Below are 17,013 nucleotides of genomic sequence, written 5' to 3'. Positions count from 1 at the left end.
ATAACATGCAGTGTCATTTTTACAAAACATTTTAGGTCATGTGCAAATCTAAGTAGTTGCTTTTTTTATAATTATTCTTCATTTTTTTTTAGACTTTTTTTTTTGTTTTTTTTAATAAGCTGTTGGCATTTGTTTCGGAGTGTGGACTGGAGGGCTTGCATGTGAAATTGATTTGACCGTCGATGGAACCAATATTTGATTCGATAAAGTATCAAACTCAACCCATATGACACGTGGAAGATTAATGCCTACGAATCTCGATTCAATAAACTTTACATTAAAAATAATAATATAAAGTCTCGATTCAGTAAACCCCCGCAACCAATCCATATGATCCCCCTTCCTCCCATGGCTTCCAATAATTCAAATCCGCTTCACTTCGTCTTCTTCCCTCTCATGGCTCAAGGCCACATGCTTCCCATGGTAGACATCGCCAAACTTCTAGCCCAACGCGGCGCCATCGCCACGCTCCTCGTCACGCCCCCACAAGCCCTGCGAATCAACAGCGCCGTCGCTCGAGCCACCGCCTCCGGCCTCCAAATCCGCATCCTCCTCCTCAACTTCCCCTCCCAATCACCGCAACAATTCCAGTTCCTCGACCAGCTTCCTTCCTCCGATAAAATCTTCCCCTTCTTCACTTCCCTTTTCCAACTCCAACTCCCGGCGGAGCAACTCGTCGGCGACCTCAACCCCCCGCCCTCCTGCATCATCTCCGATTCCACTCTAACGTGGACTCTCGACATCGCCGACAACCTCAAAATCCCCTGGATTTCCTTCGTCGGAAGCTCCTGCTTCGCTCACGTCGCTATGCACAAGACCTTCTCCTCCATGATCCAGACCACCGTCGCCTCCGACCACGAGTACTTCACCGTCCCAGATTTGCCGCACAAAATCGAATTCAACAACGCCCAATTGCCGACGACTCAGGTCCCAGACATGATCCCGTTTTACCAAAAAATGGGCGACGCGGAACGAAGGGCGTTCGGGAAAATCGTCAACAGCTTCGAAGAGCTGGAGGCGGCGTATGTGGAGGCGACCAAGAATCAGGGCAGCGGAAGAATCTGGTGCGTGGGCCCGGTCTCGTTATGCAACAGAGACGACAACGAAAAGGCCGAAAGAGGAGCCCAATCACCAATGGCCCACGAGGTCCACAGTTGCCTAAAATGGCTCGATTCCCAAAACCCTAAATCCGTAACCTACGTATGCCTCGGCAGCCTCTGCAATCTGGAGGCGCCGCAATTGATCGAATTAGGGCAGGGACTGGAGGCGACGAACCGGCCCTTCGTGTGGGTGATAAGAACCGCGAACGATTTCGAGGAACTGCAGAAATGGATAACGGAAACAGGGTACGAAGAGAGGATCAGAGGGAGAGGGGTTGTGATTCGGGGATGGGCACCGCAGGTTCTGATACTGTCGCATCCGGCGATCGGGGGATTTGTGACGCACTGCGGGTGGAACTCGATTCTGGAAGGGGTGGCGGCGGGGGTGGCGATGGCTTCGTGGCCGCTGTTTTCGGAGCAGTTCGTGAACGAGCAGGAGCTGGTGAATGTGCTGAGAATTGGTGTGGGGGTGGGGGCGAAAATGCCTGTGAAATGGGGGAAAGATGAGAACAGTGAGGTGCAGGTGAGAAGGGAAGATGTTAGGGAAGCCATTGAAGAGGTGATGGGGGAAGGAGAAGAAGCGGAGAGCCGGAGAAAGAGGGCTGCACAGTTTGGGGAATTGGCGAAGAAAGCTGTGGGAGAGGGTGGCTCTTCTTTCCTTAACATCTCGTTGTTGATCCAGGAAATACGCAAAATTAGGGATTCTGATTAGGGAATTTGGAAAATTGCTGGAATTTTTCTTGGGGAATTTGGCAGAGATGATTTATTATTATTATTAACTTCGTGAGAGTGAGGATTCCAACTTCTCTTTTTTGATCGAGAGAGAGAGATAATTTGATCTCTTATTAAGCATTCATTATACATGCAACGTAAATATGTTTCTTTTTCCTTTTATTTTAATTTAGTTATAGTGTGTGTTGAATTTACAAAGGAAAGGGTAAATAAAGTCTTACTGGCAAAGGGAAAGAGTATGATCGAGTTCAAGAGGTCTTGTCTTTTTACTGTTTTAGAGAAATAAGCAGTCTTGGTACTTTGGACGTGACACTAATCTGATTGTGCTATTAGAGGAAATTAGATAGTATCATACTATATAGCATGCACCACTCAATCATATGTATAATAGTACATTTATAGAACTGTTTGGGTGAAATATTTCACTTTAAAAATAAAATAAAATAAAATCAAACTCTTCTCCCATTTACCAAGAGACTGAAAAATTTGATGGGTGCCTATCTAATGATAACATAAAAAAATCTTTTAAAATTGACTGTTTGTGATTTTTTTGCAGTACTTTATAGGGATGAGTTATGTTAGGTTGATAATTTATAGTTCGTGATTAAGCAAGAAATAACTTTATAATCAATAAGCAAGTATTAAGGAAGCTTTCTTCTTAAAAAATTGTTTTATTAAAACATTATCGTGAGTTTTCTACCCTTTGCAAAAAAATTTTCATTTCTTACCCGATAAGGACTAAAATAACATATCTTAAAAGTTTTGGCTTTCAAAACATTATGCTATTTCCTCTCAATTTCTTACCTATTGTTTTTCACCCTTGTTTTTATAAACACGTTTAAATTTTAGTCAAATGTCAAAACTAAAATAAACTCTTAAAATAATGTTTGTAGTTTTTAAAATTTAATTTAGATTTTGAAAATGTTTTTAAAAAATAGATAAAAAAAGCAAAAGAATAAATTATTGGTGTAATTGTGTAAGTAGTGTTTATAAGCTAAATTTTGAAAAATAGAAAACTAAAAAACAAAAATGATTATTGAAATTAAGGATATACAAACATCATTTAAACCAATAATTAATTACACTAATTTTTAATTTTTAATATCAAAATTAACATTCGTCAATCAACATTACACTTAATTAAAATGCTAACTTATTATTCTTAATTTGATTTAATGATGAATTTAAACAAGATGGTATAAAACAATTTAAATTATATATATATATATATATAAAAGGCATCTCCGTTCGTGAAACAGCTAATAAAGAAAAGTTTATTAAAAGTAGGTTAAAGAAAAGTTTATTAAAAGTAGGTTTGAAGGGGAAAAAAACAACGGTAGACTTTCAATTTCAACTCATTGAATCTTAGATAAATATTACAAGACGTTAAAGAAAAAAAAAGGATTAATTTGAACAAAAGCAAATTGAAATATTCCAAAACTTACTAATTTTAACTAAAATAAATAAACAATCAAACCTGATACAAAATTAATCTCGATTAAGGCATAAAATCAACTACTTAAAAGATATTCGAGTATTCACAAATTTAAACGTGTGTTTCGATCCATGTACTTTAAAAAAAATTAGCATTTTGATTTTATCTCATTTTTTCAGTATATTACGATCAATAAAATTCTTGAAATATAGTCATGAATTTATATTAGGTATAGAATTTGTGTCAAATTTCTGTAAAAAGGGACCAAAATGACCAATTTTAAAAACTATACAAGTAAAAAAAGGACATTTTGAACCAAAAAAAAAACAATATAGACCGAAAATGAACAAAAGCTACCACACTAAAATAGTATTTAAACTAAAAATTAAAGTCTAATGTGATTGAAATTCAAAATTTATGGTTACAAACATTGCTTTTATTCTTCAAGTGTTTTTTAAAAGGGTTGGGATAAATAAATCCTGCCTTTCCACTAAAATTAAATAAATAAACAAATAGGTCGCACGACTTTCACGCACGCTTGTTTCTTGGAATTTATTTCCTAAACGTGTTTCACATGCATGGTTTTCCAAAATTCCAACGTGAGAGCTTTTTTGCCCTTTTTTTGTTTGACAACAAACAAGTTCAACATAAATTAACCCCCAAACCTAGGATGTGTCCTAAATCTTCTACGAGAACACGATCTAACAGAGGTTGGGGTCTCTTCCAACCAAATGCTATCTTTGTCGCTTCATGAGCTGCCTATTTCGGGTCGGGTCGATTTTTAGAAAAAATCCAACCGATCTGAACTCAAAACGATTTGGGTTAGATTGTCGTTGGATTGGGTCGGTTAATTTCGATTTATTTATTTTGTCCTCGGTAATATCATTCATATTTTTGGAAATGGAGCTCCCCTTGCTCCTTGGTCATGAGAGAGTTTTGTTTTAAGCATTCGTTTGGATACCTTTGTTTTGAGAGAGAGATTAAAAACAAATTTCTCAAGAGATTCTTTTTTTCAAAATTATTCCTTTTGGGACCCTTTTTGGTTTCCTTGAGATTTTGGTTTGTGTAAGAAATTTTCTTTTATGAATTATCATTCCTTTAGGATATCTTGATTTATTAACAATTTACATGCTTTTTTTTTCGGGTATTATTATTATTTTGTAGTAGATACTTCCAGTCCATATTCCATGAGAGTTAAATCGTATCGTTTGGATTCTAATTCTCGTTACCGTCTGCTGTTAATTGTTAATGAATCCTGCAGGTATGGCGGGTGAGCTCCACTTCGTTCTGTTCCCATTCATGGCGCAAGGCCACATGATCCCAATGGTGGACTTCGGGCGCGTCCTGGCACGGCGGCGCGTGATCGTCACGCTCATCACAACGCCCCACAACGCCTCCCGGTTCGAAACCATAATCCACCGCGACAGAGACTCACTCGGCCTCAGAATCAGCATCATCAAGATCCAGTTCCCCTGGAAGGAAGCCGGTTTGCCGGAAGGGACCGAGAATCAAGACCAGCTTCCGCCGTCGGTACCGGCGATGGAATTCATGGCCGCCACCACCTTCCTCCAAGACCCTGTCGAGAAACTATTCGAAACCCTCTCACCACCCCCAAATTGCATAATCTCCGACGGCTGTTTACCCTTCACAATGAAAATTGCCCGCAAATTCAACATACCCAGAATCTCCTTCTACGTTTTCAACTGTTTTTACAGTTTGGTGATGCATAATTCTCACCTCCTCCTCCACACCCAGCAAAACGAAGAGGAGAATTTCGTAGTTCCAGGCCTTCCCGATCGAATCGAAATCAGCAAATCACGAGCCCCACCCCCAATTCCTCAAAATCTCGAAGAATTTCAAATTCTCTTGGGAAGAGCTGAAATGTCATCATACGGGATTGTTCTGAACACTTTCGAAGAAATGGAACCCAAATACGTGGAGGCTTTGAAAAACAAGAGACGCAGAGTATGGTGCGTGGGCCCTGTTTCGCTCTGCAACGCAGAGACCGCGGACAAGGCAGAGAGAGGGAAGAAATCCGCCATTGATGAGCACTCGTGTTTGACCTGGCTCGATTCGCAGAAACCAAACTCCGTTCTCTACGTCTGTTTTGGAAGCCTCTGCAACTTGATACCCAGTCAATTGATAGAGCTGGCGCTGGGTTTAGAGGCCTCGAAAAGGCCATTCATATGGGCAATCAGGAAAGGGCAGAATTCAGAGGAATTGGAGAAATGGGTTTCTGAAAACGCGTTCGAAAATCGAATCCAAGGGAGAGGGGTTCTGATTTGGGGGTGGGCTCCCCAAGTTCTGATACTCTCACACCCTTCAGTTGGAGGGTTCTTGACCCACTGTGGGGCGAATGGGATCCAGGAAGGGATATGCGCAGGGGTGCCATTGATGAGTTGGCCATTGTTTTCGGACCAGTTCATAAACGAGCAGCTGGTTCTTCGAGTACTGAAGATCGGAGTCAGTGCTGGGGCGAAGTACCCTGTGAATGAAGGGGAAGAAGAGAAGCACGGGGTTCAGGTGAAGAAGGAAGATGTTAAAGCCGCCATAGATAAATTAATGGACGAAGAAAATGAAGAGCCGAAAGATAGAAGAAGGAGAGTGAAAGAGCTTGCAGAGAAGGCGAAAAGCGCTGTGGTGGAAGGAGGATCCTCTCATCACAATGTTTCGCTTTTGATTAAACAGATCTTGGAATATAAAAAACCAGATATTGCTTCTACTTAGGGTTCTTCAAATTTTAAGCTCGTTCATTTTAATAGTTGTACTTCCAAATTAATTTTAATCATAGTAATTTTATTTAATAAAATTTAGTGAGCGAAGTGTCGTCGTAACATTACGATTAAAAAAAGATTTAAAATATAAACAAAGGGATAAAAATGATCACTTTTAAAGTACATGAATCGAAAGAGATGAACAAGGTGAAAGTATAAGGACTAAAATTGATGTTTTAAAGTTACATAGAACCAAAATGAATCAAAATCAAAAGTATCCGGAACAAAATAGTATTAAAAAATAAAGACCTCTTTTCCTTATAAATTATAATTAAACTCATTTGTGACACTTGGTAGCAATTATTCATACATGTGGTGATACTTGAAAATTATGGATAGGAGCAACCTGATTTTTACCACCATTAAATATTTGACAATTCCTTATATTTTAAAATAAATTTTTGCTTTTCATCTCTCTCTTAATTGTCAAATTGCTCCTTATTCGAAAATTATACTACTAAATTTTTGTTAGTTGATAAATACTCTAACTAGTTAAACTATTCTCATGTTGTAAAATTATTACTCAAGTAGAAATTAGGTATGTTTATAACTAATAATGTTTTCGTATTCTGATAATTCAATTACTTAAGTGGAGTTTTTTTTTTTCAAACGACTTAAATGGAACTTTATAAAAATTATTCATCATAATTTAAATTAACTGTTAATAATGAAATTAAAATGTCACATAGAAAATAATCAAATTAAAATATATTACAAGTAACAAAAATTGGAAAAGGGCGAAAAGTTCTTTCTACAAAAAAGAAAAAAAGGCTAAAGCCCATCTATACCATGCCCAGGTTAGCTAGATCGGCCCAAGGTTGTATCTTAGGCATCGACGAATGGGCCTAGAGATTGAGAGTTTGGGCCTCAGCTGGTCTATACGCCCATTATAAACGCAGTGGCAAAGACAACATATCATAAAACATACCCATCACTTTTGGAAGGTTCGGGATCGTCAGGGAGTCCCTAATAGACTTGACTTCATTGAACCGTTACTATCACTACTCTTTGTCGGCTTCTACCACTTGTCCCTCGTCTGCTCGTCAAGTACGTCCCTGGCTCTTGCTCGTCTAACGTAGCCGATCGAGTTTCTTCGTCCCTCTCCTGCTTGTCGGAGCTGCGAGTACGAGAAATTGATCATGTAACCTAAAAAGTTTTAGGTTTTGCTCAAATGACCAAAAATCAGAAATTTCACCTTTTTGATCTAAAAAAATTTTTTTTGACACATTAGAAACGGTGAAAAGACAAAACTGCCAAGTTCGAAGTATGGAGACCTGAAGTAATGAAAAACTAATAATAAAAAAAATTCCAAAAACAACCGAGTGAAGTTTGATAATAAAAAAAACTAGCATGTTGGCCAATATTTTGACTGCAAATAGAATGACATCATATCCTGAATTAAGAGTACTCATATCCAAACTCTTACATCTACTCAAAAAACTTAATACGGAAAATACCACAATCTCCATCTTCCTCCTGGTGTGGTGCTGAGATGCGCCATGGTATAAGTGGTAGACTCAGCCTAACCAAAATAACCTCGCACTTTAACGATATAACTGGTACCATCTCCATATCCTACAAATAGATAAAACATACCGACTCAGAGACAATGAAACATATAAAAATAGGATGACAATAGTACATTTTATAAGTTCATCAAGTTTAGCATACAATAACTAAAGAAAACTCAATTAAGTGGAACATACTAACAAATAAATCAGACTAAATAATAAGTGAATTTGAGACATAGCTTTCGGATGAAACGAAGGTTAAATTTGAAGAATTTGAAAATTTTCTCGAGGCATCTCGAGGGAGTTCGTGCTGAGATTTTTTCCAATGAGCTTAAACTAGAGCGAACTTCCTCGAGTTTTTAGGAAATTTTGAACATTACAGCGTATTCTCGAGCTATCTTGAGGGAGTTCATGACCAAGATTTTTTCCAGTGAACTTTAAAACTTGAGCAAACTTCCTCGAGTTTTAAAGCTTGGGGAAGTTTCCTCAAGTTGTAAGTCGCTAGATAAAATCCCGAGGATGAACTCCCTTGAGATGCATTGAGAAACTTTTCAAATTCTTCAAATTTCTTCAAAATTGGAGTGAGTTTACTCAAGTTTCAAGCTCGCTGTAAAATATCTCGAGCACAAGCTCTCATGGGAAGCATAAAGAAAACTTCCCCAATCTTCAAAATTTACTATATCTTAACCTTAAAACTCAAATCAACTATAAATTGCATCCTAACTTGAAGTCAACTATATATATACTGTCTCAATTGAACACTAATTTTAAATTTCCCTAAATTAAATTGAACCCTAAACTGAAATCCTGTGACAATTTCTTCAAGTTTTGGCCCATGATCTTTTCAAAACATATTAAGCAAATCGATTGGGATTCATACAAACTCGACTGAGATTCAAAGAAAACCCAAATTTTAACTTCGTCCCATTTAAAATCCACAAACTACTATTTGTTTGTTTGTTTTTTTTAACAGCTTATAAGAACCAAGACATACAGAAATTGTCGAACACCTGACCTAGTTTCTACTCAACATAAAGTCGCAAAAGTAAAAAACTACCCCAGCCTAACGGTCAGAAACTACCACTGTTTATCGCTGGAGAATCCAAAGTTCTAAGGAATATCGGTTGAAAAAATGTAAGATAGAACACTGACCTTTGATTGTGAGATTCAAATTTTAGATGAGTTTCAGAAATCCGACGTTCAAATCACATGCACCAAGTTGAGATAAAAAAGAAGAAGATGAAGAGGAAGAAAGAAAAAATTGTAACTCTCAAAATCTCGGTCAAGTTGAACCAAGTATAAGGAAGAAGAACGGGGAAAAGATTTCTAACTGTTACTTTTAAAATGGGGTAAAATTGTAAATGCACTTTACTATATTTTATTCAAAATAATAAATTGGGTGAAAAAAAAGTAAAATATGTGATTTTGGGTAACTTGTAAATAACATAAAACTTTTTGGGTTATATTGGTCAATTTGGGAAGAAGCAATTCGTAGCTAAAACTTTATTAAATATCATTTTCTTTCCTTTATTTTTTTTTAGTACAATAGATTGTGTACATATATGTACATACATAAAATCTAAAAATTTAAATTTTTAAATGCTAATAAAATAAAATTTGTAATCCTAACGGGCCAAGGCTCAGACTCGTTAAAAAGGAACCGGGCCTATCTCTTGGCCCACACCTTGCAAAAGGCCCAGTGGCATTCTAGTGATTAAATAATAATAAAGGGGTAATCAAATGCATCTCAAACTCAAGTTATCGTTCCGTCGACATACTTCGATTCTAGGTTTTCGGCGACCACGAAGAAACGGAGGAGTAACCTGTTGAATTGATTTCATTCTGTTATTTTCATTCCTTCCAATTATCTTTCAGTCGATGATACTACGTAAAATGGCGGAATAGGGTTCTGTTTAGGTGAATTTGATATGCAGGTCAGTAGTTCTCATTATAATTGATGGGTTTGAAGAAGTGAAGGCTTCTTCTGTGAGAATGTGAAAACTAGTGGTGCTAGATAAACGTAATTCGGTTATTGTTTCATGCTATAATACAATTCTGGTTTTTGTAGGACTGAGCTTTGTCGATTCAGTGGCGCGAAGATATATCCCGGCAAAGGAATCAGATTTGTCCGTTCCGATTCTCAGGTAATGGACCTGCGCGGCTGCTGATGGAGTTGTTGGAGTTATAACTGGATCTACCAATTCCCTAATCTTTCCGTCTGTTTGGCAAGCGAGAAAACGCGAGAGAAAATGGCTCCGAAACCCAAAGACAAGCCGAAGCCATCTCCGTCTTCTCAGCCGCCTCCGCCCATCGAAGATCAATTCACTTCCCTGAACAGACACATCCAGCGATCTGAATTCTCTCAAGCCGTCAAAGTCGCGGATCAAAGTTAGTCTTCTTCTATCTAACATTATATTCTATTCGCTTCTCTTTTTGTTTCCTGTTCATGTACCTTACATGTGTTCAATTATATCTCATAGTTCTCTCTATTACTCCCGGTGACGAGGACGCGCTCCGATGCAAAATCGTGGCCTTGATCAAGGATGACAGAATCGATGATGCTCTTTCTGCAATTCAATCTTCCCAGACGATTGCTCCCGACTTCAGCTTCTTCAAGGTAGAAGGAATTTGACCATTTCTAGTCACTCATTTTCCTTGGCTATTAAAATGAATGAATCGAGCATCTTAGGGTGGGTGAATTTATTGGTCTTCTTTTAATTGTGTCTCGTCTGCTCTGCTGCTTGCTACATTATTATACGTTGCAGTTGTTTGTTTGATGTAAACTTCAAACGAACTCACTAGTATACATGATGAAGATGTTAAGATAATATCTCTTGCAATCTCTGTTTTTGTTCGTATTTTTGTCCTTACTCTGGTTGCTTTCCTTTTGTCTTCCTTCCCCAGATTCATGCAGTGATATAATTGTATTTGGTGCCCCTCAATCACAACCAACTAACACATTTTGCACTGTATACATTTCTTTTTATAATTTTTTAAATAGGCATACTGCCTATACAGACAGAATAAGTTGGATGAAGCTTTGGATTCCTTGAAAGACCAAGAGAGAAACTCAACAACGTTGCTACTGGAATCCCAGATCCTGTATCGTTTAGGAAAAATGGATGCTTGTGTGGACACTTATCAGAAGCTAGCAAAGTCAAAGATTGATTCTTTAGAAATAAATTATGTTGCAGCTTTAACTGCAGCTGGACGGGCTTCTGAAGTACAAAGAGCCATGGAGGATCTTAGGGTGAAAGCTACCAGCAGCTTCGAGTTGGCATACAATACTGCATGTTCTTTAGTTGACAGGAACAAGTATACAGATGCAGAACAACTGTTACTGTCAGCTCGAAGGTAATATGTTTACACATATATAAGTTAATAAAAATAGCGAGTTTCTAGTTTTTGGTACTCAATGGTAGCATGGCAGACAATTGGCTGAGTATAGAGTATCAATTTTCAAATGTGTATGACACTGTTACTTGTTAGTAAGAACATTTTTAAACGGGGAGTGTATCTCTGTTTTACTTAAAGTTCTCCATTTGGCCTTAGGACCAGTTTTCCTTAAACTGACGTCTAGGTGGTATCACTTTGCGTGCTTTTATCAGAATTGGTCAAGAAACACTCATGGAAGAGAATTTGCCTGATGAAGATATCGATATTGAGCTAGCCCCAATAGCTGTCCAACTAGCATACTTGCAGCAGGTAACCTCATTGATAAATGAATATTTTTACTTTTGTTTAAGCACTAGAGGTATTCAATCATGTAATCCCAATTTATCTTTTAATCAGCTTCTTGGTCATACGTCTGAAGCCCTTGAAGCTTACACAGACATCATAAATCGAGATTTGGCAGATGAATCTTCGCTTGCAGTGGCAGTGAACAATCTTATAGCATTGAGAGGTCCAAAAGATATTTCTGATGGCCTTAGAAAACTTGATAAGCTAAAAGAGAAAGATGCACCGAACTTCCGGCTTGCTCGTGGACTTGAACCAAAGATTTCTCAAAAACAAAGGGAATCAATATATGCAAATCGTCTCCTTCTCCTTCTCCATGCAAATAAGATGGATCAGGTCATCCTGCACTGTCTTTATAATACTTTATACAGTACCCTTCTGCATTTCTACGCATCCATACACCTCTAAAATGAAGCATTAATTGGTAGGGATAGAAGTTTTCTTGTAACAGCTTATTAATTATTCAGTAGTGTAGAAATCTTGTGGCTTGCATCTGCTTGAAAGACCTCTTTTCTGTGCTCCAGGCTCGAGAAATGGTTGCTACTCTGGCAGATATGTTTCCAAATAGTGTGACCCCTGTATTGCTTCAAGCGGCCGTATTAGTTAGAGAGAATAAGGCTGGGAAAGCTGAAGAAATTCTGGGCCAGTTTGCTGAAAATTTTCCAGACAAGTCCAAGTTGGTTCTCCTAGCGAAGGCGCAGGTTGCTGCTGCTGCTGGCCATCCTCATGTTGCATTTGAGTCCCTTTCTAGGATACCTGATATTCAACACATGCCTGCCACCGTTGCTACACTTGTGTCTCTAAAAGAACGTGCAGGAGATGTTGATGGAGCTATTGCTGTGCTTGATTCTGCAGTCAAATGGTGGTCAAATGCCATGACTGAAGACAGCAAGCTTGATGTAGTATTGCAGGAAGCAGCTTCCTTCAAGCTTAGGCATGGGCGTGAAGGAGATGCTGCCAAATTATACGAGGAGCTGGTTAAAAGCCATGGAAGCATAGAAGCATTGGCTGGATTGGTCAAGACAGTTGCCCGTGTGGATATTAAGAAGGCAGAAACTTATGAGAAGCAGTTGAAGCCATTACCAGGCTTGAAGGAGGTTGATGTGGAGAATCTGGAGCGAACTTCAGGAGCCAAACATGTCGAGAGTGGTGCTGATCTTGGAGCATCTGATGCATACATGGTAGAGAAAAACAAGGCCAAATCAAAGAAAAAGAGAAAGAGAAAGCCAAGATATCCTAAAGGATTTGATCCTGCAAATCCAGGTCCTCCCCCAGATCCAGAAAGGTGGCTTCCTAGGAGAGAGAGATCAAGCTATAGACCCAAGCGAAAAGATAAGAGAGCTGCCCAGGTGAGAGGCTCCCAAGGTGCAGTGGTTAGAGACAAACATGAAACTGGTGCTGCTGGAGGCAGTTCCAGCAATGCAAATTCAAAATCTAACCAAGCAACGACTTCAAAAGGGACCAATCAAAACACTGGCTCTGAGCAATCGAAGCCTTCATCGAAGTCTTCGAAAAAGAAGTCTAGGAATTGAACTAGAAAATCCCGGTTCGAATTTTGAGGTCTTTTTTTATTTGAGAATTTGGTACTTAAACAATTGCTGTTGTGTTACTGACCATTCTGAAAGACTGTAGCTCAACATCGGCATCAGTTTTCCTTGGATTCGAATCAAACAGTTTTAACAGTGCAGTTCAACATTTTAATGACCACTTGAATTCTGTAGCTTTTGAGTTAAATATCATTAGCAGGATTTTGCGTGGATTGCGAGACGGTTTCCATAGAAGTTTCAGCTTGAATTATTTGAGACAAGCAAACTTTCAGGCTTGCATGTGGAGTTAGATGCTTCTGCGTGCAATGGAAGAAAGAAAAAAAGAGAGTCCAGTAAAAAGTAACTTAAACAATCGATTATAATAACCAATACTTGGTAAAATAGCCATACAATTGAAAGGCCCATATTTTAAAACAATTAAAAACTTGGCCTGAGAGTATTTATTATACAACATATTAAGCCTTCAGACTAAAGTTTACCCCCAAGGCAAAGATTGGTCAAATAATATATAATTCTTAACAATATGTCAATATAAGTATCAAAACTTGGGCATAATTCATCGTCGATTTATAGAAAAATTAAAAAAAAAACAAAAGATTCATAACAAATATTTAAATTATTTTACTTATTTATTTGCTTTTTGATTGGTGGAATGAAAAAATCAAAGAGGTACTGTTTGAATAATTGTCTGAAGCATCTCTCAATGATCGTACTTGCGTGTCTTCTGTTATATGTAAATTTCTCCTCTATTATTTTTCCTATTTTCTATTATTTTCTGTTATATGCAGAAGAGATAGAAAGAGGTGAGGGTGTAAGAAAGAGAGACCTACTTTAGAGAGAGAAAGAAGGTGTGGGGAGGAGAGAGGAAAATTAATTTTTTTGGTTTGAAAAAATCGAGGAAGAGATAAAAAATAAAATAATAATAATTACATAAAAAGGAGAAATAATGAATGATTTGAGGAAAGATAAATAAATAATTTCACACAGATGTAAGCAAACTATTAGAAAATTGAAATTTTTAAAAGAGAATCAAAAATCAAACCAGTCTCAACTAAAGCGAGTATATAACTCAGGAGTAATTGACATATATTTCAAAAAAAGAGACCGTGAGTTTAATCTCATCCATACGTGTTGTACTCAGAAAAAAATAAAAAAAAATATCTCAAATAAAGAGGGAAGGTTAGAGTCGTTTCCAGAGTAGCACAGAGAGTGGATATTGAAACTCTATTTTCTTTGGGTAAATAAAATGTCACTAATATATATAAAATATTAATATTAATAATTTTTAATTCATTTAAAAATAGAATTATGTTCATTTGTTTAATTTAAATACTTTTTATGATGTTTTAATTTTTATAAAAATATTCATCAACATCTTCATTTCATTTCATCGATATTTTTTAATGAGATTTCCATAAAATTAATATCTCGAGATTTTCAACCAGATTTAAAACTTTTGCTCCCAACTTAAGAGCCAGAGATTTAAATCCTACACTCATCAGTGTTATCATGCAGACAAGATGTGACAAGACACCATCAGATTTTCTTTAAATGTAAGAAAGCAAACGAGAGAAGGTGGTAAGCAACAGCCATGGCTATGGACTCCAATGGCGAACCGCAGCTGCACTTCGTGCTGTTTCCATTAATGGCTCAAGGCCACATGATCCCCATGGTCGACATCGCGAAGCTCTTGGCACGGCGGCGCGTGAGAGTCACCATCGTCACCACCCCCCACAACGCCGCCCGCTTCCAACCAACGCTCGCTCGCGCCGTTCAACAATCCGGCCTCCAAATCCACCTCCTCCCAATTCCATATCCCTCCCAACAACTCGGATTCCCCAAAGATTGCGAGAATTTGGATTCCATTCCCTCACTCGCCCACGGCTACAAATTCTTCTCTGCTTCCTCTCTTCTTCTCGATCCAGTCCAAAATCTCCTCCAAAGCCTCTCCCCACCCCCCACCTGCATAATTTCAGACCAAATGCTCCCCTACACCGCCAAAATCGCCCACAATTTTCAAATCCCAAGAATCTGCTTTCTGGGTGCGAGCTGTTTCTTCCACGTGATTATCGACAAGTTGAAATTTCTGAACCCTCTCGACATGATGAACATAGGAGAATCAGAATCCCCTGTTTTTGTGCTGCCCGGCCTCCCCGACCCGGTTCAGCTGACCGCGGCTCACCTGCCCAAGCCCCTGCCTCCAGAGCTGAAACATTATCAGGACGAAATTGGAGCATCCATGAGCGAGGCCTACGGATTGATCGTTAATAGCTTCGAAGAGTTGGAGCCCAAGTATGCACAAGAATTGAAGAAGACAGAAAACAGAGTATGGTGCGTCGGCCCTGTTTCGCTCTGCAACGATTCTGATATGGACAAAGCTCAAAGAGGCAACAAGGCGTCCATTGACGAGCGGGATATCCTCAAGTGGCTGGATTCATGGGAACCCAACTCCGTAATTTACGCGTGCATGGGGAGCATCTGCAATCTGATACCGAGCCAGCTGGTCGTGTGGAATAATAAATAGGATTTCATTGAATCGCATTGCTCTAGATAAAGATGTTATTTATGCGGTAGCTGATATTATCTAGTAATGTTATGTAACAGGTGGAGCTCGGGCTGGGGCTGGAAGCGTCAAAAGCGCCATTTATTTGGGTGCTGAGAAATGGGTCGGAAACAGAGGAGCTTGAGAAGCGGATTAGGGAAGATGGGTTCGAGGAGAGGGTGGGAGGGAGGGGGTTTTTGATAAGAGGGTGGGCGCCGCAAGTGCTGATTCTGTCGCACCCTTCGGTGGGCGGATTCTTGAGCCACTGCGGATGGAATTCGACGCTGGAAGCGATATGTGCAGGCGTGCCAATGGTGACATGGCCGTTGTTTGCAGATCAGCTGATAAACGAGAAGCTGATCGACGAGATTCTGAAAGTCGGAGTGAGGGTCGTGACGGGGGCGGCGGTGGCGGTGAACTGGGGGAAGGAGGAGGAAATTGGGGTTGTGGTGAGGAGGGAAGATGTGACGGAAGCCATTGAGAAGGTGATGGATGGAGGAGAAGAGGGAAAACAGAGAAGAATGCGTGTGAAAGAAGTTGCAGAGATGGCGAAGCGAGCTGTGGGAGAAGGGGGCTCCTCTTATGTCAAAATTACAGAGCTAATTGAAGAGATCAAGCACAAGTTTGAATCTTAGTTAATTTAGAGCTTGTTAATCAGTTCAGTTCAAGTTATTAATAAGGATAAAATTCCAACTCTGTGATTTATATGTCTCAACTGTGTGCTTTGTTGTTGATTTATGTCTCCTTTTGGTTTACAGAATTGACTCAAACTGTTGAATCACATGAAATAGGTTGTTAGCTGAAAAAACAAGAACAATCCCTTTTTTACAAAGGAAAAATATTGCATTCTTTGACCTCGGACAACACTTGGGTGTTGGGATTTCAAATATCTTAATCACTTGAACTACGTTGAATTTGACGGTTCTTTTTTTATTTATTTATTTATTTTTGCATGATAGTGGGATAGAACAAGTGAAAGGATTTTTCTTTCTAGAGTTACAAGTCTATTAGAAAAATTTCAAAATCAAGATACCAAAAATCAATTTAAAGTTATTTTAAACTTTCTTAAAATCAATTTTTTAATTTACTAAACATGATTCAAGTAATTTTGACAATGAAAAAGTGATAATAACTCCCAAAATACACCATTATTTTTCAAAAACTCAAGAGCTAAACTTACCATTGAAAGATTACAATGACCTATAATTGAAAACTCATTAATAAAAAAAGGAAACAAGGCTATCGGTAGAAAACAAAGATTTTAATGAAATATAGAATTTTATTTTTGTATGGTTTTATTTGATAATGTTTTCATAGTTTCATGGATGAGTAGAAAAGTTAGAAATTGGGAAGTTTAAAATTTGTTGAAATGATGTCAAGTAATTTACTTTTAACCAATAAAAACAATGTGTTATCCAATAAACATTTATTCAAATCTCAGATTCTATTAATAAATATATTAATATATTTTAAAATTATATATTGTACAAATATTATAATCAATTAACTTATAATTTGATATATTGATATTTTTATTTTAACAAAGCTTAGATGAATCGTGGGTATTTTAAATGAGTGAAAAAAATATTTGCAATATTTGTAAACATAGCAACAAAACTTTTTAAGTTTTGTAA

The 17,013-nt window shown here is 38.1% G+C and overlaps 3 protein-coding genes, 1 long non-coding RNA gene and 1 pseudogene across 6 annotated transcripts; 4 read left to right on the top strand and 1 right to left on the bottom strand.

The window, feature by feature from the left end:
• Positions 1 to 258: 258 nt before the first annotated feature.
• LOC148213339 (UDP-glycosyltransferase 73C5 pseudogene) lies at positions 259 to 2,071 on the top strand (annotated as a pseudogene).
• A 1,859-nt stretch (positions 2,072 to 3,930) lies between these two features.
• On the top strand, positions 3,931 to 6,085 carry LOC111013763 (UDP-glycosyltransferase 73C5-like). Of its 3 annotated transcripts, none has more exons than XM_022288284.2 (2): positions 3,931 to 3,977; positions 4,529 to 6,085. In XM_022288284.2, exons 1-2 carry the CDS (start codon positions 3,938 to 3,940, stop codon positions 5,992 to 5,994), a joined length of 1,506 nt encoding a protein of 501 aa, XP_022143976.1. In that variant the 5' UTR covers positions 3,931 to 3,937; the 3' UTR covers positions 5,995 to 6,085. The 3 variants fall into 3 exon arrangements, with proteins under 3 accessions (XP_022143976.1, XP_022143978.1, XP_022143977.1); XM_022288286.2 differs by having other exon boundaries at positions 3,973 to 4,109; XM_022288285.2 differs by lacking the exon at positions 3,931 to 3,977 and adding an exon at positions 3,984 to 4,332.
• A 649-nt stretch (positions 6,086 to 6,734) lies between these two features.
• On the bottom strand, positions 6,735 to 8,863 carry LOC111013654 (uncharacterized). Its single transcript, XR_002601740.2, has 3 exons — positions 8,705 to 8,863; positions 7,499 to 7,616; positions 6,735 to 7,158 (listed from the first exon to the last, which is right to left on the bottom strand). It is a non-coding gene; the product is annotated as an uncharacterized LOC111013654 (long non-coding RNA).
• A 459-nt stretch (positions 8,864 to 9,322) lies between these two features.
• Positions 9,323 to 13,010, top strand: LOC111013616 (uncharacterized). Its single transcript, XM_022288091.2, has 7 exons — positions 9,323 to 9,486; positions 9,621 to 9,940; positions 10,033 to 10,169; positions 10,554 to 10,906; positions 11,161 to 11,257; positions 11,345 to 11,626; positions 11,815 to 13,010. The coding sequence occupies exons 2-7, from the start codon at positions 9,802 to 9,804 to the stop codon at positions 12,820 to 12,822; spliced, it is 2,016 nt and encodes a 671-aa protein (XP_022143783.1). The 5' UTR covers positions 9,323 to 9,486; positions 9,621 to 9,801; the 3' UTR covers positions 12,823 to 13,010.
• Positions 13,011 to 14,288: 1,278 nt separating this feature from the next.
• LOC148213338 (UDP-glycosyltransferase 73C6-like) lies at positions 14,289 to 16,121 on the top strand. The gene is made up of 2 exons (XM_088126983.1): positions 14,289 to 15,340; positions 15,442 to 16,121. Exons 1-2 carry the CDS (start codon positions 14,429 to 14,431, stop codon positions 16,012 to 16,014), a joined length of 1,485 nt encoding a protein of 494 aa, XP_087983109.1. The 5' UTR covers positions 14,289 to 14,428; the 3' UTR covers positions 16,015 to 16,121.
• The last annotated feature ends 892 nt before the right edge of the window (positions 16,122 to 17,013 follow it).

Source organism: Momordica charantia (assembly GCF_013281855.1).
Source record: "Momordica charantia cultivar OHB3-1 chromosome 1 unlocalized genomic scaffold, Mcharantia_2.0 BLBB01000001.1, whole genome shotgun sequence".
NCBI lineage: Eukaryota > Viridiplantae > Streptophyta > Magnoliopsida > Cucurbitales > Cucurbitaceae > Momordica > Momordica charantia.
The sequence above is the reverse complement of the archived record's forward strand: the minus strand, read 5'-3'. Positions and strand labels throughout refer to the sequence as shown.

What these genes read in the sequence shown, in the direction of transcription:
- LOC111013616 (XM_022288091.2), top strand. Translation starts at nt 9,802, where the DNA reads ATGGCTCCGAAACCCAAAGACAAGCCGAAGCCATCTCCGTCTTCTCAG. An exon ending in CGTCAAAGTCGCGGATCAAA is followed by an intron (nt 9,941 to 10,032) that starts GTTAGTCTTCTT and finishes TATATCTCATAG; the next exon opens with TTCTCTCTATTACTCCCGGT. An exon ending in CTGTTACTGTCAGCTCGAAG is followed by an intron (nt 10,907 to 11,160) that starts GTAATATGTTTA and finishes TGCTTTTATCAG; the next exon opens with AATTGGTCAAGAAACACTCA.
- LOC148213338 (XM_088126983.1), top strand. Translation starts at nt 14,429, where the DNA reads ATGGCTATGGACTCCAATGGCGAACCGCAGCTGCACTTCGTGCTGTTT. An exon ending in ATCTGATACCGAGCCAGCTG is followed by an intron (nt 15,341 to 15,441) that starts GTCGTGTGGAAT and finishes GTTATGTAACAG; the next exon opens with GTGGAGCTCGGGCTGGGGCT.
- LOC111013763 (XM_022288284.2), top strand. Translation starts at nt 3,938, where the DNA reads ATGTGTCCTAAATCTTCTACGAGAACACGATCTAACAGAG. An exon ending in GAGAACACGATCTAACAGAG is followed by an intron (nt 3,978 to 4,528) that starts GTTGGGGTCTCT and finishes TGAATCCTGCAG; the next exon opens with GTATGGCGGGTGAGCTCCAC.